General features: G+C 39.2%; 3 protein-coding genes across 11 annotated transcripts in view; 1 reads left to right on the top strand and 2 right to left on the bottom strand.

Moving 5' to 3' along the window:
* LOC128879530 (C-terminal-binding protein) overlaps positions 1–11,544 on the bottom strand; it is a 22,195-nt gene extending 10,651 nt beyond the window's left edge. The window contains exon 1 of one of the 5 annotated variants that reach the window (XM_054128775.1): positions 11,135–11,544. The gene's annotated coding sequence lies outside the window, so the exon portion shown is untranslated. Of the gene's footprint in view, positions 1–6,506; positions 6,532–11,134 lie in introns of those variants that run through there. The other 4 variants (XM_054128773.1, XM_054128768.1, XM_054128774.1 and 1 more) reach the window with 4 other exon arrangements.
* A 599-nt stretch (positions 11,545–12,143) lies between these two features.
* On the top strand, positions 12,144–14,543 carry LOC128879532 (E3 ubiquitin-protein transferase MAEA). The gene is made up of 5 exons (XM_054128779.1): positions 12,144–12,658; positions 12,868–13,270; positions 13,344–13,656; positions 13,758–14,067; positions 14,147–14,543. Exons 1-5 carry the CDS (start codon positions 12,620–12,622, stop codon positions 14,246–14,248), a joined length of 1,167 nt encoding a protein of 388 aa, XP_053984754.1. The 5' UTR covers positions 12,144–12,619; the 3' UTR covers positions 14,249–14,543.
* A 2,503-nt stretch (positions 14,544–17,046) lies between these two features.
* On the bottom strand, positions 17,047–24,575 carry LOC128879529 (NADPH-dependent diflavin oxidoreductase 1). 5 transcript variants are annotated; one of them, XM_054128766.1, is made up of 12 exons: positions 24,389–24,575; positions 22,796–24,259; positions 22,653–22,732; positions 19,742–19,862; positions 19,581–19,662; positions 19,307–19,446; positions 18,899–19,044; positions 18,630–18,715; positions 18,410–18,556; positions 18,020–18,328; positions 17,733–17,935; positions 17,047–17,644 (listed from the first exon to the last, which is right to left on the bottom strand). In XM_054128766.1, the coding sequence occupies exons 1-12, from the start codon at positions 24,475–24,477 to the stop codon at positions 17,509–17,511; spliced, it is 3,003 nt and encodes a 1,000-aa protein (XP_053984741.1). In that variant the 5' UTR covers positions 24,478–24,575; the 3' UTR covers positions 17,047–17,508. The 5 variants fall into 5 exon arrangements, with proteins under 5 accessions (XP_053984741.1, XP_053984737.1, XP_053984738.1 ...); XM_054128762.1 differs by lacking the exons at positions 22,653–22,732; positions 22,796–24,259; positions 24,389–24,575 and adding exons at positions 20,153–20,200; positions 21,336–22,500; XM_054128763.1 differs by lacking the exons at positions 22,653–22,732; positions 22,796–24,259; positions 24,389–24,575 and adding an exon at positions 21,336–22,498.
* Positions 24,576–24,881: the final 306 nt, after the last annotated feature.

The raw sequence follows: 24,881 nt of genomic DNA, 5'->3' as shown, positions 1-24,881 counted from the left end.
CTCCCCACTCTTCCGCTCTAACAACGATCGAAATTCCAAGACAAAGTTTTGCGAGATTCCGTGGAAAGCGCGAGTATGATGCTTCAACGTTCATCGTTGTCCTTCTATGCACGTACGCATGTAGAAGCTCGTAAGCATCGTTTTGTAACAGATACCAGTCAACATGGCCGAGTACTGTCCCTCCTTTGATGGTATGCCAGAGCAAAAAAAGAAACCGGTCCAGTCGGTACTTACGAGGAGGTTTATCTTTCAGGGTTCGCGTATGTGGTTCGGAAAGAAGTTACGAGCGTTCTCCCGCGAAGAAAAAAAACATTCGCTGCGCCCTCTTAAAGAAAGATCCAGAAGCAACGAAAATCGTTTAAAACTCTTCTCGATCGAACAACGATTCCTGTAACTGATTTACTTGGAAATGCTAATTTTCTGCGTTATCTCGGGAGTCGAAATTCGTACGAGATTTCAAAGGCGCAGAGAGGAGTCGAGAAGGAAGAAATGGAAGAGAAAGTAAAACGAGACGGTGGACAAAGTATTCGTTGAACTCGGCGAATTTAGTTCGTGCGTCGGCCTTGAGATTGCGCCCTCCTCTACGAGTGTCGATGCACATGCAAAGCGTGTTCGCAAACGTCGGCTCCGCCATCCCTTCCCTCTCACGCACTGATCGATATAAACATAGATTCGAGCATTAATGTCTCGGTGTCTTTGCACCGCGATACTTGGTCGAATCGGCTCTCGCGGCGACTCGACACGGTATGCAGACCGAGTATGAAACTTTGCGAGTTAACTTTGAAAACATTTCCTAGCGCATCCCAAGTTCACCTTGAACACCAACTATTCTTTACCGAAGTTACAATCCGCTCGAGTGTCGCAATTACCGAAAAGTTTGACGTAAAGATTTAAAACTTTGTCGACAGTTTTTAATTAGCGACGTATTATCGATGGAAACGATACAGGGAGCTCTTCGTTGGCCATGATCGACCGTTATGAAATTCGAAACCGTCCCGTTCGGTTACTGAACACAGACGACGTCAGCAAACGCGATGAAAAAATGTGAACGGAAAGGTGCTATTATTTGTTTTGCCCTTTTTTGGCATTTTGTTCTCTAACGCGCACCCTTCTTCACGCCTCGCTTAATTTACGACTTCGCTATCTCTTCCACCGACTACGAGGATCGTTCATTCGCATGACGGCGGGGTCAAGAAGGACTCGATCGAGAACCATAGACAAAAAGAACAATACCGGTACGTTCAAGACATGTGCCAGCTCGTGTCCCCTATTCATGGTAGGGCACGCGATGAATATACCCTTGTTAAGTTTCAAAGTTACATACACTCCGTCGACTTTGCCAACCCCTCCTCTTTACGGTTCCCTATATCCTCTTCCGCTCTGAATCAGAATTTTCCACATAAACCGCCAGCCAACTTTTCTTATTGTTTCCGCACCCGTTCTGGATGTGCTTTATGGAATAAATCACTTCTAAGGAAACAAAAGGAGCTGCTTGCCGAACTTTTCGATACATCACCGCGTTTCAGCGACTGCATAAAAAAACATGCATCGAACGTGTTAATAATCGAGCGATTTCTACTAAAAAGTTTCAACGTGAACTTTCAAAGAAAGACATCTAAACGAGTCGTTTATCAAATAACGTTTGAAATCGGTCGAGCGAGAAGAGCAATAGGTCTTAAAAGGAATGATAATCCATTAGTAACGCCTAATGAGCTATAACCCATTAGTCGCAACGGTTACAACGGGAACAAGTTCGTCCGCGTATTAGAGGGCCAATTTATAACTTACTTCACGCTCTCCGCCGTTCACAAGAACGTCCCACGAACAGCCTAAGTATGTACACGCGTATACAGGGTGTCCCAAAAATATTGGAGGTCCTTGAAAGGGGTGGTTCGGGAGGTGATTTGAAACAACTTTTCCCTTTGCAAAAATGTCGGATGGGGCTTCGTTAAGTAGATATTAATAAAAACAAACCGACCAATCAGAGCGCGCGGATACCGTTGGAGCGGCCGCGGTAGCGAAGGCTACGCGCTGAGCGGCCGCGTCCAATGTCCTTCGATGCACGTCGAGTCACTTGTTCGCGTATGAGAGCGGCTACCAGCGCGTAGCCATCGCTACCGCGGCCGCTCCAACAGTATCCGCGCGCTTTGATTGGTTAGTGTTTTCCGTTAATATCTCTTCAACGAAGCCTCGGACAACAATTTCGCTAAGGAAAAAGTTGTTTCAAATCACCCCCTGAACCACCCTTTTCAAGGACCTCCAACATTTTTGGGACACCCTGTACAGAGAGAAAGTTTTCATTCTTACAATTAGTGATGGTTATTTTGGAGCAACGAGGAATGAAATAACGCCAAGGACTTCTACCAAAAATGGTTTATTTAACAATCGTGTAATACTTAAAAGAATAGTAGTGAAAAAGCACGAGAACAATCTTAGAAGCTACGCTCACATTTTGTTGCAGTAAAAGGCGGAAGATGTACACCGCGAATATAGAGGGCGCATAAATGCTGCTGCGAGGGAAATATGAAAGCTTATTTCCAACAATTAGATTACAGATTCGTCGATAACCTGACCTTGAATTTCGTCGAAACAAATTTTGAAACGTTTTCAAACGTTGGCGCAATTCGTGCGCGACAAAAAAGATAGCAATGAAGTATGTAAATCAGTCCGCGAGGAAGTGTTTCCGTGAAACGGCAACGCACTTGTTCCGTTAACAATTTACGCCACGCGAACGTTACGCGCAGCGTGCCCGCGAAGCCAAGGTTAAATCTAATCGGGCTCCTTTCTTTTTATTTCGACGCTAATACTCCCGGTATCGTTCGACAAATACATTGGTACGCATCGTGGAAATTTGCGAAAAAGATATAACGCGACAATTTCTACGTAATCAGCGCGCGGAACGATCAAACTGTTACGCGTGCACGCTGATTTCTTTTCGAGACTAGGGAAAAGCGTAATTACTGGTATGCTATTCAGGCTACGGACCCTGATCGATTTCTACAATGGCTCGTACAATGGAACGAGAATGTACATAGATATCGCTGCTCGTTTCTGCCACTCTTGCGGGAAACGGACACGGATAGCTATAATAATAGATAAATGGGCATGCATTACGTAAATAACGGAAAACAATACGCCCGACACACGCAAAAGTTATAGCACCGTTTATTACACTTAGAAACCTGGTCCCGTCTGTAATTACGCGTGTATACTTCCGAACTTCGTATTACGTTCCATGAAAAACTTGTGCGTTCCAAGAATTCATGCATATAATCATCGAAAGAGGAAAAGTTACTAGGTAGGGTATTACCCTGCCCTATATTTATTCCTAGGTCCAAGAAGGAAGGATTGTTCTAGGTAAAATTATTTTCTAGAATATTCTCTGCTAGGGTTCTCGTACTCTCAAAGTTCATTGCGTAGAACAAATAGAACGATCTGGAGAGGAGAGATGACGATAGTGTCTTTGAGCGTGAAATGTCCCCATAATAATATAATTTCGCAACGTATAACAGCATACTTAGATATGAAGCGTATCGTAAGTCTAGAGGCATCCGAAAACACTTAATTTGTTAGCGTAATCGGTTCATAAACGAGCTGAAACAAACCCGTAGAGATAGAACTGAAACGGAGGGGTGGAGGAGGTAAAAAGGGATTCGTCGTGACGATGTAGTCCGAAGGTGAAGTACGACCCCGGGATAATGGGGGTAGCGCATCGCCATTGTAAACAGACTTGGAAGCAGTAAGCAGCTCCGGGATTTAGTTCGATGTGTCGGCGGATGGGGGACAGCGGGAGGTGGTTGAGCGAGACGGGGAGTCTGACGGCTGGGATGAGGAGAGCCGGGAGTAGGGTGGGTGGTTTGTGGGAGGGGGGGACGTGTCCTGAAGAGAGGGGCAGACTGTCGAGGGTGGGAAGTTGGCGAGACATCGATCGAGCCGACCATTGCTTGCCACACTCCACTACTAGGAGTCAAGATGCCATATCCACTACGAGGAACTAAACTCCATGAACTACTCTCTGCCGCTCTCTACGCACTTGTCCTAACCCGCTGTAACTCTGTATAGGTGTGCGCCGCGCGCGCATTGGTCGGAGAGCGGTGGAACGAACGTACGCGACCGTTGGAGACGAACACCGGCACCGGGAACGAAAGAGACAAAAGGGAAACGGGCTCGAGAGAAACCGAGAAGATGCGAGGTTTTTTTGTCCACTGCGTACGTATTACGTAGCGTGCAGCCAGCGTAGGTGTATGGGTAATAGGGCACAGGAAACAAGTGTACCACGGGGGCTCGCTCATCGCCGTTTCCGCGAGAGTCGCGGACAGAGAAAATCGTTTCTCTATGTTACGGTCGAAGCGTAAACTGTAACGAATGCACACGCTCGGCGTGCAACGAATAGCGTAAGCATACGTTTATCAGGAATTTTATTTGGGTAATAGATTACGACGTTGTTGCATTACAGTTTACAAGTATCATTGATTTATCATGCGTATATTTGTTTCAGAAGAATTAGTAAACGTGTACACGCAACGAAGAACATACGCATTAGACTAAGTATACGGTTCGACTGTAACACACACGCTTGCAGTTCCCATGAGGTCGCCTATACAGGGTGTCCCAAAAATGTTGGAGGTCCTTGAAAAGGGTGGTTCAGGGGGTGATTTGAAACAACTTTTTCCTTAGCGAAATTGTTGTCCGAGGCTTCGTTGAAGAGATATTAACGGAAAACACTGACCAATCAAAGCGCGCGGATACTGTTGGAGCGGCCGCGGTAGCGATGGCTACGCGCTGGTAGCCGCTCTCATACGCGAACAAGTGACTCGACGTGCATCGAAGGACATTGGACGCGGCCGCTCAGCGCGTAGCCTTCGCTACCGCGGCCGCTCCAACGGTATCCGCGCGCTCTGATTGGTCGGTTTGTTTTTATTAATATCTACTTAACGAAGCCCCATCCGACATTTTTGCAAAGGGAAAAGTTGTTTCAAATCACCTCCCGAACCACCCCTTTCAAGGACCTCCAATATTTTTGGGACACCCTGTAGAGCGTGTTTCTAAGCGCAAGTTCAACGGAAATTCCGTGCGTGTTACAACTCAAACAATGAAATCGAAAAGAGGAACGGTACCTTTTGATCTTCCTCGGCCCCACTCCCGCGCGAGGGAAACACAGCGATAGGTTGTAGCATACCCGATAGTTGAGTCAGGTCAGTTTGCTAGCCTTACATAAAAGCGGCTAAGCAGCGATGGAGGGAAAGAGGATAGGAAATGTTATAAGATATATACACGGGACGAATGAAACGAACCTGAAGAGAATACCGAGGGAAGAAAGGCAAAGAGGAAGGGGGCAACAAGGGAACGGGTGGGGGCACCTGTTACAACGTCCAGGCCGTTCTTTCGCTCTCCCTTTCCCTCTTTGCCGAGCAGCCATCCACATGCCACTTAGGCTGTTACATTGAAATTTCTACGGAACGATCTGGCGTGCACAGTGTTTCCAACATGGGCGATCAAACTTTAAAGAACGAGTTCTGGCTTATTAGGTATAACGGGACGAGAAAGACATCTTTCCTGGTCTTTCCAGATAAATATCGTCGAGGTCGCGACACGTTGCCTGTTTGAAAAATACTAGCTTCAGATTTCTCAAAGTGTCTATCGCCGACCGTTATTCCATTATGCCACGACGAACCGAGAACATAACCTCGACAGAGTCCTAACCGAACAGTGACAGAGAGAGAGCGGTGTAAACAAAGCGTTTTCGACCTGCCAGCGAACCGAAGTACGAAAGAATTTAAGTGGGGAGGATGCACGGGCCATGTAATTGACCTCCTCCGTCAATCTCCAACAGGCCAGCTAAAATACAGACGGTTAAAATTCTTATCTGAATAAACATTTGGTTGCGATTAAAAGATAAACGACTGTTTATCTGTTACACGTTAAATGAAAATAGGAACATGAATCATAGACGCGTAGAAATATTACTCTATACGACGAATGTTTCTTCCGAATAGGACGACGAATCTTTTAAATGGGACAACGGTACTTAATGGGTTAAATCAAGATTGTATGCTAAAGAAACAATGGCCGCAGTTGGAGCGGGAGGCATTTCCGTGTCCACGACCGCGAGACCGTTTACTATCCTCAAGGTAACCAGAATACTCAACCCGACGAAAGTTTGGTCACTTTATTTTCGAACCAGCCTGTAGAGCGTCGCTGCAGCCCGTGGACAATCGACGTAACCACTCTCTCGTGCCTTTTACCGCACTTGTACGGATCCCGGACGAAGTGTAACGATGTCGAGAGATCGATAATAACCGCCGCGGTTTGGTTCCACCCGAGCCTCGTACGAGACAGGGACACTTTTTCCCCCCTTTCCCGCCACCCGTTCCTCTATCGCTCTCTTCATCTGACCAGCTTTCGCCCATCTCTTCTCTTCGCCAGCGATTTCACGCTTTAATTACGCGACAAAAAATGACGGAAGACGAGCCGATGACGGAGGACAAAGCCCACGGAAACTTTACCGCTCTCTGCATCCTTGTTCGCAGCTGTCTCTTATTTTTCACGCCTCGCTCCTTCGAACCTTTTCTATCGGCGATCTCAAATTAACCTTTTCTTAAATGCTTGAAATGATGGATTGTCAACTAAAAAAAGAAAAAAAAATAAGTGAAATAAAAAAACTGTAAGTTAAGCGTTCAAACATACGCGAAATAAAAAGATGTGGTTTCGCGTAATGCGTGGTAATAATGCCGTCGATGCTATAAATACCGAAGGAATGTTAGATCGCGAAATAAAGTACGCGTACATTTTTCGCATTATCGTTCCGTTATCAGTGCACGCGATAACATTTCTAAATAGGCGGTTACGTGTACTCGGCGCGGCACATCTGTATCCCATCCAAGACTTATGCAAGTTGTGTAACGAATTAATTTCGCTTGGTGCGTTACGTCGGGACGAAGGAAAAATATGGTCGAGGAAATTCTTCGAACGTTCGCAACCGCGCTCTTATCTCGATCGCCGAGTTCCAAAGTGATTAACCTTTTCCTTCCCATTGTAGTCATCCCGTTGCGTATCTACACTTATCGAAAAAATATATATTAATTTCATACAAGACGTAGCAAATATGTACAAAAGTAAAAGCAAATACTTTTTTTCCCGTGGTCATTCGATAAGCTAAGAGTGAAAGGGTTAACGGGCATGGCGCGAAATACTTTCGCAACGAAGCCGCCATCGCTGTTACAGTTCCCGGCGATAAAAAAGAATCATCGTGACGTGTATCTTTCGGCGCGAACGGGAGACTCGACAAACAATAACAGATCCCTGGCGACCTCGTCGGTCGGGCGCGGAACCATGAATCATCGATACATGACGAATTCCCATGAAAATTCTCTCGAACCGTCTCACGACCCACGGTCTTTGATTATTTGACCCGATTACGCCCAACCCGCCGGATAACGAGTCTCGGAGAAGACTACGCATCGACCGCGCGAAATTGAACACCGGATTACCGTGTTTACATGTAACGTCCTCGGAACGACCGCCATCGTGATATTTGCGTTTCAAAATGGGGCTTGGTACCGTCCGAGTAATTTAACCCCTTGGGATGTCCGTTCTGAAACTTAGTTTATTCCTAATATAGTTCACGTCACTTTTTCGAGACTTCGAACAGAAGAATTTTTGAGAACAGAAACCTCAGGCCTACTTCGTGACTAAGTCGGCAACACAGATATTCTCCCGAACCGCGAGAGGGCCTAAAAAAAAAGTCGGTTGGTCAGCGACGTGCGGGACGACCTCCTTCGTCAAGTCGAACGACTTAACTTTCTCGAAGGATAACACTTCTGCTCGTTTCCTTTCTCCGCGACGGCCGCTGGAGATGGATTTACGCGGCGCCGGCCGAGGAAAACGTAAATATACGGGACGACGCCGCACATACGGTTTCGCAGGCTGTGAGTGGGTTTCTAGTAAAAAGAAACAGAAGTGTCGCGACGTGAATACAGGTCACAACATTGCTGAATAAGCAACCGAGCGTACACCGCTGCTCTCCGCGTTCAGCAAATTACGTAAGGCCAGAACGGGAGCTCGTTTAAATACGGACACAATCAACGATGAATAAGTAAGTTACGTCCGTGTGCCGCGCACACCGTCGAAACAAAATAAGGAAAACGTATGCGACGTTTGTTCCATATTCGCGTTAAATTCGGCGAAAATTACGCAATCCGGCATTCCGCTCGGCGCCGACGTCCTTTAGGACTTGTCGATACTCTTCCAACCACTATATGTAGTCAGGCTTTTTTGGAGTACCTTATACTTGTATATTTTTTCTGATGTTCAATTGGACCATTAGGATATAAGTTTGAATTGTTAATCCTTAAGTCCTTGTTTATTGGGAAAACTCATGTGAAACTGAAGGCTTCCATAAACCGCGGATATAAGTTTGAATTGTTCATCCTTAAGCCCTTGTTTATTGGGGATAACTCATGTAAAACTAAAGGCTTCAATAAACAAAACAAAAAATACTCTTCCAACCGAATTGCTCCCACTTTTATCTAGTCAAACGCACAGGTGGACGATCTAGCTATAAATCAAGCAACGAAAAACAAAACTATAAAAATATACAACCTCATAAAATCAGTCATTCGATGAACGAGACTTAAACGATCAAATTGTTACAAGTCAACAAAAATCCGCACTTACTACCAAAATATCGTTTCTCGAAACGTCTACATCTAAAAAACAGCTGAAGTCATCGGACGCACGGGCATCGCGTCTCCAATATTGTGCAGTCATTCGAACCGTGCGTTTCAGATTAGTAGGTCGTTAACATGCTTTATCGCGTCGAACGGAAGCTTGTTAACCAAGTCCGGCAAGAACATCGAACTCGCGGGAAAAGTAAGTTCGTGCACGCGTCGAAACCAGCGGTCTTACCTAAAAATGTAATTGGTTAATATTTCGATATTTATTTACTTCAGTTACAAACGGAACAAGACGTAACCTTAGCGTAAACTTATACCGATACGCGAACGCGCGATGTGACGGTTCCCGATGACGTATGCAAACGCGTCCTTAAATTATGTCGCTTAAGAAAATTTCCCGCTGATCGCGCGGAAAGCACCGTACGTCGACGTACGAGGAAATAAATAAACGTTGAAGATGGGTCGTCGACAGAAGAAGAGCCAGATACAAACGAATGATATTCTAGAAGCGTCTATCTAAATGGCGGTCAGCCGTGCGACACGTACGCTTAGCAGAGTGAATGATTTATATCGGAGAGCACACTGTACCGGGGGTATTTAGTTTCGTCGGCGGAATCAAATATTTTCAGTAACGTGATTTATCGAAATGTAGGAGAGGGAGTTACGCGAGCCCGATTCGATGCCGAGAACGTGTACAGTGTACACTTGGTGGGTAATCGAAAATTCTGTGGGCACTTCATCCTGTGTAAATAGAAGAAAATTTCGAAGCACGGCACAAAGTGCTGCCATCTAACACTATTTCATAACAATTTTCATACTCGAGCGATAATGCGTCAGAAAATTTGTCCCACGCTCGCACGTGCACCCACTAACAAAACGCGAACGAAACGTCGTTCGTGGATCGTTTGTTACACGCAGAAGCGAGCGATATTGTATTCAAATGATAGATTTATCAAAGAGAAATAAATTACATCGAAATTTAAACAATGCTTGTTTCACTACTTTCGCGACGATCGGTAACCGATTATAGTCCGTGCGCGTAGTAAAACAGATAAGTCATCTAATTGTCCATCGTAATACTACTTCGGCATTAACATATTCTATGGACTTGCAAATTACACCGATGATTTTTTCCAGACGTCGATCCGGGAGAAGAGAAATGCGAGAAACGCGTGCATGCAACCATTTCTATCGGAAAGGCCGAAGACGTTGCCGAAGGTCAACGTCAAGATACGATTTCACAGTTCACTAGAAAGGAGAGCACTTAAGCGCAGAGATCGGAGTTCCTCAAAGCATAGACGAAAATTCAGTGGAAGTTTCTGGGGTTTGGGAATACCGATGCTCGATTCCAGGGTCAATTTTCGTCCAACGATTTGAAAGACGCGATTGATTCACCGTTTAATTTCTAATCATCGTCTCCGTAATTTCTAGTCGGATCTAACCTAGAAACGTCAAAGTATATCCCGAGATGTAGTTAGTAACTAGAAAAACGATTTATCGAATTGATTTCGCGGGACTGAATTTTCCAGTGAATCGATTCGAGTCGCTTCCATTGAAAATCGGTTCCGGAGTCGATCTTTTCGCAAGAATCAAAGATCCCAGGTTGGACAGTGGTCGAGGGTAAGAGAGGATACGATAATCGGGCCAGTGGCGAGGCAAGCGAAGGGCCGAATAAAAAGAAAGGCACGTGGCTCGGTGCTGGCGCGGCGTCTCCCGCCATATCACACTAGTTAGCATACTCGCACACCAAGTGTCATACACAGCGCCGGATTAGGATTTTGCAAAGCCCCGGGACTACAGTTATCGTAATTGCACGCATAACGAGTAATGTATCTAAAGTAATGCATGTTTTTTTTATTTTAATATGCTTCCCGTAAATAAAGTTTTCATTCAGCATTTACGAAAAAAACAACTTCTCGCGATCCCGATACAAATCATTTGCGAGTAATTTATATTGTTATCGCGGTACCGACGATGTACTTTTCTTTCAATAATTTTTCCTTGAGCACACCACTCCCAACAACGCTCAGAGTGATTTTCGATGAAACTATTGCAACATTTGGTTGGAATTGGCGATCGTTAAAAAGAAACGAAAAATCACTGCATGTGCGAGCACAAAGGGGTCGGAGCTCGGAGGACCCCTGGGCTGTGGCCTCTTGCGGCCCGTGTCTCGTCCGACCCTGGTCATACACACGCACACACGGGCCCAAGGAACGGTTAAACGGCGAACTACGTGTGCACCGTGACGCTGGTGTACGCGCACGGACGACAAAGATGGAAACGCATACGAATACACACGCACGAACCCGCGGAATTTTCTCCGGTGCGTGTGTGCACGCATGCACCGCGCAACACCAGGGGCCGCGCGAGCGACGCACACACGGCGTACACTGAGCTGTTCGGCGGCGCGATCTAACGCGAGAAAAACTGGAGCCACGGCGAGTGACCACTTCACTAACCTGTCGGAGGCGATTCCTCTTATATTCCTCGGGCTCCACAGCACTCCAGGCGTATCGTGTATTTCCACCGGCCACACTGCGATCACCAAACAGTATTCACTCTCTCACACGGCGTTCTTTTACGATTGTGTCTCTTGTGGGACGTATACGCGCGGCGCCTCGACTATTCCGACTCGCACGGCTGGGCTCTTCCGGCGTCCACGGGTGACTTCGAGTCTCCCGTGGAACGATACTCGGTCGGATACGGGCACTGGGGTCACGCGCGCCCGCCCCAAGCCCCAGTTATTCGCGAAAATCCCTCGATTCGACGAAAAAATTAGTCGACAATGCGCGGAACTACGCTCGCGACTGTCTCCCTCGCTGGAGGAAAATGGCGGCCCCCGGCCATCCGAGTGACTCGCGCGCGCCACCGATACTCTCCGTCACCGGCCGAACGTCCCCGAGGATCACCGATTCTCTCCGATTCGATCCTGCCGAACGGTTAAATATCGGCTGAATTCTTCCGTGAATTTTTTCATAAATACCACTCTCAACCGTCTTCTTTTTTCTCTTTTACGTTTCTCTAACTATCGTTTGCAACGATACGTTGAAAGATTTTATTATAAACTACCATAGATGAATTTTTTTACGAAATGTTCTTAGAGACGATGCAGTTAGATGTAAACAGAGCCTGTAGCGTAATCGAAATTTCATTGGTCCGCACGGTAGACATACTTCAACCAGGAATGTATCTATAGATTGGAAGTACGTTGTCTATCGCCTCCGAATAGAATGTAGAAACTGCTATTTTTTAGAAAAAAATATACGCCATCCATATGGTGTCTGAACCACAAGATTGGGGCAGTCGTTTGAGACAATTTCAGAGACTTCTTCAAATGACAAATCAGCATACACGTAAATTTAGAAATGTAGTACTTCGATTTCTATTCAGGTGGCATATGTAGGTTGTTCTTAAATATGGCAGCCTCTGTGTCGTCACAAAAGCAAATTCAGTAATGGAGTGAATATTATTTTCAAGGGTGCGATTCGTACTATACTTGACTATAACTCTGCTAACGTTACCATTACGTATATACCTTTATAGTCTGTCTGAAATTATAAATTGTTATGAAATAAATGTAATTTCGTTACGGCCGACAATCAATTTTGTAGCTGGCGAATGTATCATTCTGAGGATCATCCCTTACTTTTTTCGTTAATGGAGCCATCTAGATATACATCATAACACTAACGTTTTCATCATGCGTAAACAAACTGCTGACTAACTTTGTTAAAAGAGAATAAAGAAATTTTGTGATTTTTCGAAACTGTCGTGTGTCAAAATTGTTTCGTTCGCAATCATTGTACAGTTGTATGCGATATTTAGATGAAAGGAGATGGATGACTATAATACGTAATTACAAAGTACATTAGCTACGATATAATAGACGTAATCCTCCTCAGACTTTTAAACACAGCTTTACGCGTAGTTTGAACATAACCAATATGTCAGACGTTAAAAGTCTCGAGCATCCAACATTAAAGGTACTTAACGCCTCTTAAATCGTGTCTTAAATTTGTTGGAATGACAAGTTATTTAGAATTATTCATGATTTTTTGATAACGCGTTATTTATGTTAATTGCGATGTTAGGCGAATTTTGCTGTTTTTCGTTTTATCACTCTAAAATTTATGAAAATTATATTGTAATTTAAACGAATGAAAAAGGAAATATATTAATGCGATATTTTTAGGTTCCTTATGAACTCCTAAATAAAAAATTTCGTTCTGCTCAAAAAACCTTAGATAGGGAAGTCTCTCATGTACAAGCGGCAGCTAATGAATTGTTAAAGGGCGATGGAGCAGGTGTTCCTGCTGGAGAAATAAGCAGACTGTTGGGAGGAGTTGTTGCTAGACTGCAGGTTTTAAAGAGAAAAGCAGAGGAATCTATAGCGGAAGAATTGCAAGCAGGAATGGTGTGTAAAAGACGGTTAGATCATTTAAAGGAACATGCTAACACTGCTCCAAGTGTTGTAAATCAATGGCGACGACAGAGACTCGATAGAATGTTGGTAGAATATTTTCTTCGTAAGGGCTATTATAAAACTGCGACTAAGTTGGCAGACAGTAGCGAACTTAGAGATTTAACAAACATAGGTATGTTCGTTGTTAAAATGATTAAGTAACTTATGGTATGCATATAATTCTTTTTCTCCTTCCATATTTTTAGATGTATTTATGGTATCTAGAGAGGTCGAAAAGTCTTTAGCGAATCATGAGACTGCGAGATGCGTTGGGTGGTGCCATGACAATCGATCTAAATTAAGGAAATTAGGAAGTACTATGGAATTTAATTTACGAGTACAGGAATTCATAGAATTAGTGAGAGCAGATAGAAGACTCGATGCTGTCAAGCATGCCCGAAAATGTTTTGCTAATTACGATGATTATCAGTTGCAAGAAATTCAATGTTGCATGGGACAGTTGGCATTTCCAGCTAATACATCTCTCAGTCCATATAAAGATTTATTAGATGAGAAGAGGTAAATGTGTTCTTTATTTAAATGCTAATATAAATGGTTTTTATATTTGAATTAATAATTACATTTATAAAAAATGTAGAATAACATTATATTATTTACAGGTGGGATAGATTAATAGAGCAGTTCAGACATGAAAATTATAGACTATTCCAATTAGCAAGTCAAAGTGTCTTTACGGTAGCTCTACAAGCAGGTTTGTCAGCATTAAAAACACCTCAGTGTTATAGTGCAAAAAAAGAGGGTAGAAACCCAAATTGTCCAGTGTGTAATGAGGCACTTAACGAATTAGCTGCTCCATTGCCTTTTGCTCATTGTTCACAGTCCAGGCTTGTCTGCAGTATTAGTGACAAACCGTTAAACGAATATAACCAACCAATGATGATGCCAAATGGATACGTATATGGAGAGCAAGTAAATTGAAGCATTCATTTTTCATTAAATGCAACATTATTAAACTATGCTACTTTAAATTAATCGGATTTTATTTCAGGCGTTGGAGAAGATGGCTCAAGAAAACAATGGTATTGTGATTTGTCCAAAAACCAAAGAAGCGTTTCCATACAAGAAAATAGAGAAAGTTTACGTTATGTAAAATTTACTGACTCGCGACACAACTTGTACTATGTACATTTCATCTTTCTTTTATCCTAACTCTGAATATTTACTGTTTAATACTGTATACCAACATTAACAAAGGGAATAACATCTATTTTTAAGGAACTATTGTTTTTGTAAATTTCATTTGTGTTTACCTACTAGAATAAAGTAAGAAGCTACGTAAACAGATTATATATTTGTGTTATCAAACACGTTCTAGTTTTTCAATATGAAATGGTGTGCAAATTATTATAATATAGTTGGATATTAAATATAAAGTCAGAATGGTCCTTATTCATTTATTTAACATCATCTCTACAATATATTGAACGGTCGAAAACAATTCCATAGATCTACGTTTTATGACGCATTTGTAACCGTGAACTTTGTAAGTATCTTACAGTGATTTATATTTATACTACGCATGGCCAAAAATTTCGACATAATAATGGTAAGATTCGTAATAACATCGATGTAACCTGATCTCTAGTTTGTTACATAATTTATCGTAATACCATTTTTATATAGAAACAGATGTACGTGCTTGCACTTTTTTTCATAGTCAATAATTTTTAAGTATGTACTTTACTGAAAATGTCTAATCTAGATAATATGATATGCATCAAGCAATTTTGGATGTAACATGTCCACGACTGAATCAATATAAAAATATCCCCTCTATGCCTCTATCAGCTTTAAATTCAACGATCTTTCATTCATGGGTTTCATTAAATTTCATTTATAATTTATTGTCTGAATTGCTTCATGCGGAGGATTGTCCTTCTAGGAATTCGGATTCTATATTTTAGAATAAAATTTATGGTCAACTTGGGATACAATATTTGAGGTAATTTAAGTAATTTAAGTCTTTCTCTTCGTTAGCAAGATTTAAGTTCGTGAGTATACGAGATTACGATAACGAGTTAGCTGAGTATAATTTGAAAATGTGTAAGAGTATCGATTATGATTACGTATAAGAGATAGAAATAGATGACAAACAGTAATATAAAGAGTGTAACAGTATAGCTTACAAGTTACCGAATATATACATACAAAGTGTTACCTCAGAAATAGGACGTTTAATTATTTTCTTTACTTTTAGCGATACGGTAAAATGTTTTAGACATAATTTAAGTCATTTAATTTAAATTATGTTTGCATCATTTTTCGGTACCGTCAAAATGAAAGGAGATAAATGCATGTCTTGTTTCGATGAAACATCTTGTATAATAAAACTGGAAATTTGTAATCGTCACATGTTATAACATGTGGAAGCACTTAGTCAGTATTTACAGATTCTGCTAATTGTACCTGAACAAAAGATCATGTTCAATGATGTATACTCTTTTTTGTCGCCCTTTATAACGAAAACAATGTATTTATGTCGTACTAGGTGCAACAAAGCTCATTTTATTATTTCTAATTCATATTAACCTTGAATGATTTCTTATTATTCATATAGTACTTCATTTTATGTATAAATATATCAATAAAATAATAGTAATAGTATACATCATTTAGAAATCATTTAGGAAAAATAACCTTATTTAATGTATAGTACGTAATATTTCACATCTTCGAGTCCAAGATCCGGTATAGATATATGTGTAAATAAGTACAATACATCTCATAAATGTACAGAAAATATTGTAGTAGAGCTTTATTGAGCTTATAACATGCCATGCGATTTTCTGTTGACATGTTACCATTCATTTATACACGCCGTCTTAATTACGTTTCAATGCACGGTACGTTAATTAAAGCGAAGTACGTAGTAAGCAAGTAGTATTAAATACCATAAGAGAGTCTTTAATTGCAGGAAACAAACTACAAATATGAAACTATATAAATTGATATATATAAGTATATATATCTATAAAATAAAACAAAAACTTTATTGTCATGACCTTCATTCAGACTATCGACAATCAGATCTTTTCGTAATCATCTATGAAAATGTATATTGTACCTTTCATGAGTAATAAGTTGCTTAACAAAATAAGCACTAACTGCAAATATTAGTTCTAAGTGCTATCAAAAAATTAGTATAAAATTAACACGTCAAAGTATATAAAATCGCTATGATATAACACATCACGAAGATAATACAACCTGCTGATTTCTAAAAATAACAACGTAAACGTATAAATTATGATAAAACAATATACCATACCTTGACAAATGTTAATTGGTCTGTGCGAAACTTACATGTATTCTAGTAAATAACACTATGACGTGCCATTTAAATGCATATAAGTGTTTTGGAACAAACTGTAAATACTTCAAGTCAGTCGTTACAGTTACTGAGCATGTGACATTAAAACAAACTATCTAGCGTTTAAGCAGTTTTGTCATCCAAATTATACACAGCTCAGTTCTGAATTGATTATGCTGTTAGTACAAAAAAGTTAACAAAGCACAGTCTTATCTTAAATTTGGTCTATGTAAGTAACAATTGTTAACCTTTTGCGTTCGAAAATAACCTCTCCAGTCACCACTATTTTATTGTAATTTTTCTAATTCAGAAGAATTTGTTTGCAATCGAAGAATCGAATATGTGATTGTCAAGCACATTTTCCTGAATTCGGAAAATTACACCAAGGTAGGTGACGGGAAATAACTTTTCGAGTGCAAAGGATTAAATGAACAGGTCTTAGATGTGCTTATTTTAGCGGCTCTGATTTAACGTATGCATGTGAAAAATCTAATAATACGTGGTTAGTAAGGCTTATTGGTCCAATCTAGTAGCAATAGTTCCATCGGGGCAGTGATTAAACATTAAGATCATTAATGTGAATTTGAAGTGGTAACAAGCTTCTATTTGTTGGTTGAAGTCTTAAACAATTAATCGTGAAATATGAAGTCATTTTTTACAATACGAGCTCGATAATTTCAAGTAATTTTTGAACCTCTCGTTTAACGCTATTCCTTCCTGTCTCACAAGTGAAATAAAAAAAAAACTTTGTGTTAATTCAAATACAAGTTAATAAATAAATATAATTCACTTTCTGCTCGAAGAATTAATCGTACAATTAAATAAAATTTATTCTCAGTTTCATCAGTGCATGTGATGAGAAATCTACTAAATTCGTTAACTTAACCTCAAAAACAATATTACGTCAAAATCAAATTGTACTTCGTGTTAATGAATTTCATATTCATTACATTTCCTTGTGCTCGTTTTGATTTGCCTATTTAGTAAATATCTTCAAAAACGCGGTAATTTTTTTTTTGTTTCATTAAACGGCGCATACATTATGACATTGGAAATGTAACATGTGCTACCAAAGTGGGCATGACCATTGAAAACAATAGTCCAGTAAAAATTCCTGTAATTAGCGATGCTGCGCCAAACATACCAGCTGTTGCAGCATATTGCGAATCTACCGTTCTGAAATTAAAATATGCGATTATGAATTTTCGAAAATGATTGGAAGAAAAATGTCTTTCTTCTCGATCGATGAATTCACGAGCCTCACCTGGGACAATACATCATGGACAACGATGAAAAATAGCCGCTACTTATACCCATTGTAACAGCAATCACAAAATAAACCCAGTCGTTATTGATATACACTGGCAATATTCTTGTAGTATGGCTTGGTTGATAGTTACACAATAAAAACAATGGTATATACAAAATACGTAAAACGACTGGGATCACCAAGTACTTTTTACTAGGCTGTACAAAGAGAAATAAAAATTATTGCACAACCAGTTTTTATGTATTTGGCACCCGATGAATCTTCGGATTAAATTTACTCACCCACTGAACTAACGATGCGATAGAGCTTCCAATTAGAGCGGTGGTATTAAACGTGAGGAAACACATAATGGTAGTGTAATACTTTGGTGTGACTATAAAGTCCGGATCCGAGATCTGTATATCAGATTGAACGGCAGGAAATAGAGCAAGAGTTACGAAAAACACGAGAAATGTGTTGAAGCATTGAGGAAAACATTGGCAAAATATTTTCCAATAAGGCGGTGTATCGTTTTTGCCTCTCGCGCTATTTTCCAACTGCCTCTTGTTAACTCCTTTCTGGTATAATAATTCACGATATCGGTAAAACCTCTGCAAACGATAACAATTAATATATAACGTTACGCATAATCCAAGTCGTCGCTCTACTTATAACAGAAAGATATGCCTTACATTTATTGGAAGTGCGAAATAAGTATCGAAGCATGCGAGAAGAACGAACAGCGCTGTTATAAAGTAATATATCGCAGCAGTTCGAGCATTTGGCGCCATATACTGAGCAAGTAAATTAATCAGGGCCGTAAATGTTCCACTTATATTCTGAAAATAGCATGAAAGTAATATTATTTGTACAAATGTATGTTACATAACGTTTTTATCACAATTTATTTACCGTGCCTAAGACAATAGCTCCGGTGTACTTTGTGGGTAATTTTGCTACCATACCAAACACGGAGTTTTGGTAAATTCCATTAGCAGCTGAAAGAGATTTTACGGATTAAAAATAAATATTGTGCGTGCAAAGATATTGTAATAAAAAAAATTGAAAAATTGAGCGCAATTTAAAAGCAATAAAATGATCAATCGTAGAATGTAATTTGAAAAAAACTATACAACTTTTATGTAAAAAATTTTGAGAAAACAAAATGTTTTACATCTTACTGTTTAATACAATAACAGAAGCCATGGTGATCCAGAAAAAAATACCAGGCCAGCCAGAGCTATCGGTCATTGCCAAAATAACGGTACATACAAATACTAAAACTTGTACGAAGATGCCCCATACTATACGTGTTGTCAAATTGCCACTAAAAGTACAACACACATTTTAAATGTCAACATCTTTTTAGCTTGAGATTTAATTTAATCAGAAACTGTAATGATCTACAGAACGATAAAGACATCAAAGTCTAACAAGGAGAGAACTTACCGTCTCCCCTTCCGATTTTAATCTACTTTTGCAGGATGATAAATTACTCTGCAAAAGTAAGTTAAAATTGGAGAAGGATAGGTCTAGTACGTTTCTTGTAAGTAAGTATATTAAGCGAGTGTCATTAAAAATATACATACCCGAATTGTACAAATACATTTAACCAATTAAAAAGTAGATTTGGTATTTGCGCCGCAAATCCTAACCAGGCGAGAAAATTTGTGGCATAATTTGTAACGATCCCTGTATATTCCTCTGATAATTTATAGTGTACAAAATACTGAAAGAATAATTAAGGATTAGAAATGCGTGATCTGTATTAAAGAAGAATACAATCTCGATTTTTTTACCCTAGAGATAGTATTTCCTCTTAAATTGGAAATTAAAATAAAGACATAGTTTAAAGCCTCTTACATCTTTTGCTGTTATGAACATATTCCATGGCATCAAGGCGCCAATTCCATGAAGTACCATTATACAGAACACTACATTTAATCTAAATTTACATATACAAACATTTTAATATAAACAATTACAAATATCTAAGTATATTCATTCTATATGTTATCATTTACCTATCCCTGGGAGGATTTAATTCAAGGTCTGCTTGATCCATTGTAACTCCTTTGAAGTTCAATTCATCGTCGGGTCTACCTGTACCCTCCCATCCAGGGGAAAGCCGAACGGGTTCGGTACCTACGACAAAAGGTTCACAATATGGTTTGCGCGATGCCCGTACAAATTTAATACTGCTGCAGTGTAGAGCTATACTAACAACACTTTAATAATGCCTCAATTTAAAGCAATTTATTAATTCAACGTAGACAACGCGAACATAGAATACATGCATTATGTACACATATGATTTCATATTGATATCTTAAGCTTATGTAATGTAAGGAATGATACACGCATGAATGTAACATTTGACTTTGGGAACACAAATGATGTTGCTTATACTTTAAAAGAAATTAAGTATTAATTACCATTTGAAACGTGAACTCTAAAAGTACTATATGAAGCTTTAACGGAACCTGTGGAGAAGACATTCGCGGAAAGTTTATTCTACTTGTACTTCATTGCTGTCTAAATTGTACTCCTGTATAATGTGTATGCTGTAAGCATGTAACATAACATATCAATACCAAGTATTGCGAAATTATAAAAAATAATAATTTTCTGCTATCTTTTGCTTCATTAAAGTTCCTTTTTAAACTGTAATATAATAGTCATGCTTTAGCTTACCATACAACACATATATATCCTAACATCTTGCTTACTTTGTGTCAGCAAAAAACTAACTTTGCAAGTGAAACACAATACTAGTGCATACACAGAATGTCCCGCAGGTTTTCATACAAATTTTGCAAGAATATTTTGTGGCTAAAATGTTAAATATTTTTCCTCTGTGTCTTTCTCATATGTTTTAAAAAAATGTAATGAAAGTATTTTTTATGAGAAAAATTTGTACGAAGACATATGAAATACTCTGTAAAATCATTTTCATTTCTTTTTATTTTATTAAAAAAAAAAAGACAATTTCAATAAATCATTTTTAGCATATAATTGCATTTACATTGTTTTACTTGTTTGAATTCACATTATGCCAAAAAGTAGCAGTAAGGAGCATGGTCTTACATTTATCTTCTTTTGCTATCTATTTCTTTATCTTTACAACCTCTTTGTAATCTATATAATTGGATTTTTTAATAGAGATATATACTCTTAAGTGTAGATACGTACTTCAATGCAAAGTACTCCAGATTCGTGCGATTAATTCTTAAAAAAACATACCACTCAATGAATTTTAAAAAGGACCTTCTTTTTTTTTTGATTTTCATAATAATTCACATTATCATAAGTAGTACTTAACATTACATAGAAAACGTCAAATCGAGACTGGTCTTTACCAGAAAAGCTCTGGATCAAACAAAAATCGACGTTACACTCTGAAATGGTTGGAGTATGCCATCCAAGGTGTACCGTGTTGAATGTTCTCTACCAAGGGACCGGTTTGGCCGAGTAGTTGCAGTGAAAACAAATAAAAAAAAAAAAGAAAGAAGAGTAAAAGACAGTTCCAAGAAGGGTAGAGACCCCGTTATTTGAAATTACCAGAAGCTAAAAGGATGAAGGCTCGAGAAAGCGACAGAGATGGGAAATATCGTATACCTTTCGCGGGCACGATGCGGGTCCCATTCGAATCTTTCAATAAAGTCTGTTCCTCGCTACCCACGCCGAATTCCTTCTTCGTGTAACTGCCCGCCATTTTTCCGCAAAGTTTTTAAACTTGGATCGTGTCAAAGGCCGTGTAATAAAGGTTAATGCATTTCACGTGACGATTCTCAGACGATAAGTATTTATAATCGCAGTTTCGTTCTCTCTTTTATCGGGTGGACGGACGTGTTCGTGGTGATTCGAACGGCGTTGGAGAAATAGTTGGCAACGATGGTTATTTAATCGACATTTGTGGAGTCCTCCCGGGTACTATACTTCGATACTTTCGTTCGCAAAAAAAGGCTTTGCAAGAACCTTTTATAGTATCACTGCATGATCCGATGGTTGAGACGTTGAGTTATGAATAGAACTGTTCCCCAACGTGCACGACGTACCATGTTTCCGCTTGTTTTTTTTTAGGTTATGAGATAAGACAGGGTTAGAGTTTGAAGATTTAACTCCACGCTGCGCGAAGATTCACGAACTGAACCGAGGTGACGTTAACGTTACGAACGACCGCGCGCGCCTATCATATTCAAATTGCAGAAAAAGAAAAATCTCGCGTGACGAATGCGGCCAATGCTATTTATATAATAGAGCAATTGTTTCAGCGAATAGAGAGCTCCTTATTCAATGCGATTAAACAGGTTTTCATTGCACGATCGGTGCGTATAAAACGTCGACCGTCTATAGTTGAATTCTTGCGACACGATGACATCAGTTAAACGACTTTTAATTACCAATTACAGTACGCTATCTATACGGCGTATCCTGTTTCTGCTGCAATGTTGTAGGGATGTTGCAATATTTTCAATTATGTTTATAGTTTCATCGCTGACATTAATTTAACGTCAATCTATCTCTAAATTGTACGACTGGTCGTCAACTAAATTTAACATTGAAATTAAACAAACGTTTAAGAAAAATATTTCACTCGTTTATTCGTGGAAATGTTCCATTTGTAATCGTAACTTTCTTTCGGTGGGGGAATGATACTTTGATATCAGTAAAGAGGGTGAACGGAGTAATCAATGTTGAGAAGTGCCGCGATAGAGAATGCATAGATATTACACGGATCTTTTAATAAAGGAGCGACTTAATTACATAATTATTTACAAGATTTTTATTAACCCCATGTTTCAACCTGATATCGATTTTCGTTTTCTAACCGTTTAATAAAACTTTCTGCTTCTTCTTCGGTTAGCTCTGAAACTTCCTTGACTAAATTGACGAATTCTTCGCGAACACAATCTGGCATATTTTTGGAATTACCCGCTAGGTAAACGTTACCATTTTTGCAAAAAAAATTCCAACATAGTTGCTTTTGATCACGTATAACGTGTTGTACGTATCTGAAATATTTATAAAGCAATAAGTTATACAACAAATAGATACACAAAAATAACTACTCTTACATTTTACGATCTTGATCCCTTGAAAATGCACAGAATAAATTTAAATGCATTTTTTCTTTTAAGTACTGAAAATCATGTTTACAATGATAATCTTTTTCTCTGTTTCTACAGCCAAAAAATAGAACACAATTACTTAAATCACTATGCATTGCAGACTTGTCCAATAGTACAGATCGAAATGGTGCAACACCTGTGCCAGGACCAATAAGTATCATCGGTTTGTCGTATGCAAATTTAAATGTTCCCTTTTGTATCCAAAATATTATTTTGTCTCCCTCTGTTAATCTTCCCAGCCAGTTTGAGCACAAACCGTACCTTGGTTCTAACAGTTTCGTTTTGTACTTTACTACAGCCACTAACAGATGAATCTCATCTTCTGTAACCCTTAAACTCGAAGCTATGCTAAAAGCGCGAGGTTTTATGGGAGACATAATTTCAAATAGTAATTTTATATTTAATTTACTAGTTGTATGAGGAAAGTCTGCTAGTAATTCTAAAATATTTCTTCTCGGTCTATTAATGTAATCATATAGTTCTTCTTGACCACTCGAAGTTGTAAATTCATGAAACTTTTCCTTCTCTAGTTCATTTTCGCTAATAAAGGACAGTACTTGCATTGTAGATCTCCGGGGTTTGAAATTTAAATCCCAGTATTGTTCTACAATCTGTTGTAAAGTCAAAATTTGTTTTAAAACGGTAGGCACTTTGACTTCTTTCTCTGATACTTGAATCTTTATGTCTGGATGTAATTGTACATTGTTACTATTCAATATATTAAAGAATTTTTCAACTTGCTCCTTCGAATTCTTTGGTCTAACATACATTATGTCTCCAGGTTGATAATCGATATTAGTTGATTTAAATTTAATTAATCTGACATCCTGAAAATGATCTTCTGTAGTAGTTCTTGTGTTTTCAATTACTGTACCAATTTTCATTTCATTGTTCACAAGTAATTCTTTCATGTAGATATCATTGTCTAAGCAGTACGAATCTCTTAAAAAATTTGAATTTATCTCAGAGACATCAAATCTTTCAATTATTTTATCTTGATCATTGACCATATCTGTTGCAGAAACATTAAATGCGTCTGAAATCTTCTTCCATAACTCTTCTTGCCAAGGATCGATAACAGCATCTATTCCTAAATCATGCTGATCATCTGCCAATCCGATAGGCAGCAATTCCTTTGCACCTAGTTGCATCAACCGCTTGTTTAATTTTTTTGCTGCAAAATTGAATTTTTGGTAAGAACTGTCACCTAAGCCTAATATGCCATACTTTATATTAGAGAGCAGCATCGCTGGAAGACTTTTTCGTAGTAGAAGTCTCCAAAACTGTCTCATGTTATTAGGAGGGTCTCCTTGGCCCGTAGTAGCAACAACAAAAACTACTAGTTTTTCTGTGTCTAGATTTTGAATGTCGTAATCGTTCATTGCATAGACAGTACTGTGTAAACATTTTCTGAAACAAAAACCAAGGCATTTATCTAATATTAAACTAAACTGGATATTAACCGAGTCATAGCAAATGTGTTAAAATAAACAATGTGTGTTCTCTGTGTACAAAATAAAGGAAGAACAATGACAAAACCTTTTGGCACTTTTCCATATTTGTTCAGCTACGTCTTGGGCAGTGCCAGTCTCACTACCGTACAATATCGTAATATTCGTTTTACTCATTTTAACATTCTATGTTGTAAAACATTGCTTGCTAAAGTTTATAATAAAATAGTTCTCACTGTTGCTGCTAGATGGCGATTGTTTTTTAACTAGTGGCGCCATCGGTGGGAAAACGCCCAAGTTTGAAGTGAATATAGGTTCCGCTCGTTTTTGTAAGATGGCGCCACCGATACCTTTGAATTAATTGTTTTGTATTTTGCATAAATGGATAATTAATACAACTGCTTTCTAACACTATAGTATATAATTTCAATGTTATATAATTTCATTGTTTAAACATTTATTTTAATAGTCATTTTAATGCAGTTATAAGTACCGATTTCGTTAGTTATTGGCGCCATCTAACAGGAACAGTGGGAACTATTTTCATTACAAACTTGAGCGTTTTCCCACCGATGGCGCCA

The sequence above is a fragment of the Hylaeus volcanicus genome, chromosome 7 (genome assembly GCF_026283585.1).
Source record: "Hylaeus volcanicus isolate JK05 chromosome 7, UHH_iyHylVolc1.0_haploid, whole genome shotgun sequence".
Classification (NCBI taxonomy): Eukaryota; Metazoa; Arthropoda; class Insecta; order Hymenoptera; family Colletidae; genus Hylaeus; species Hylaeus volcanicus.
This window is presented reverse-complemented; position numbering and strand designations above follow the sequence as displayed.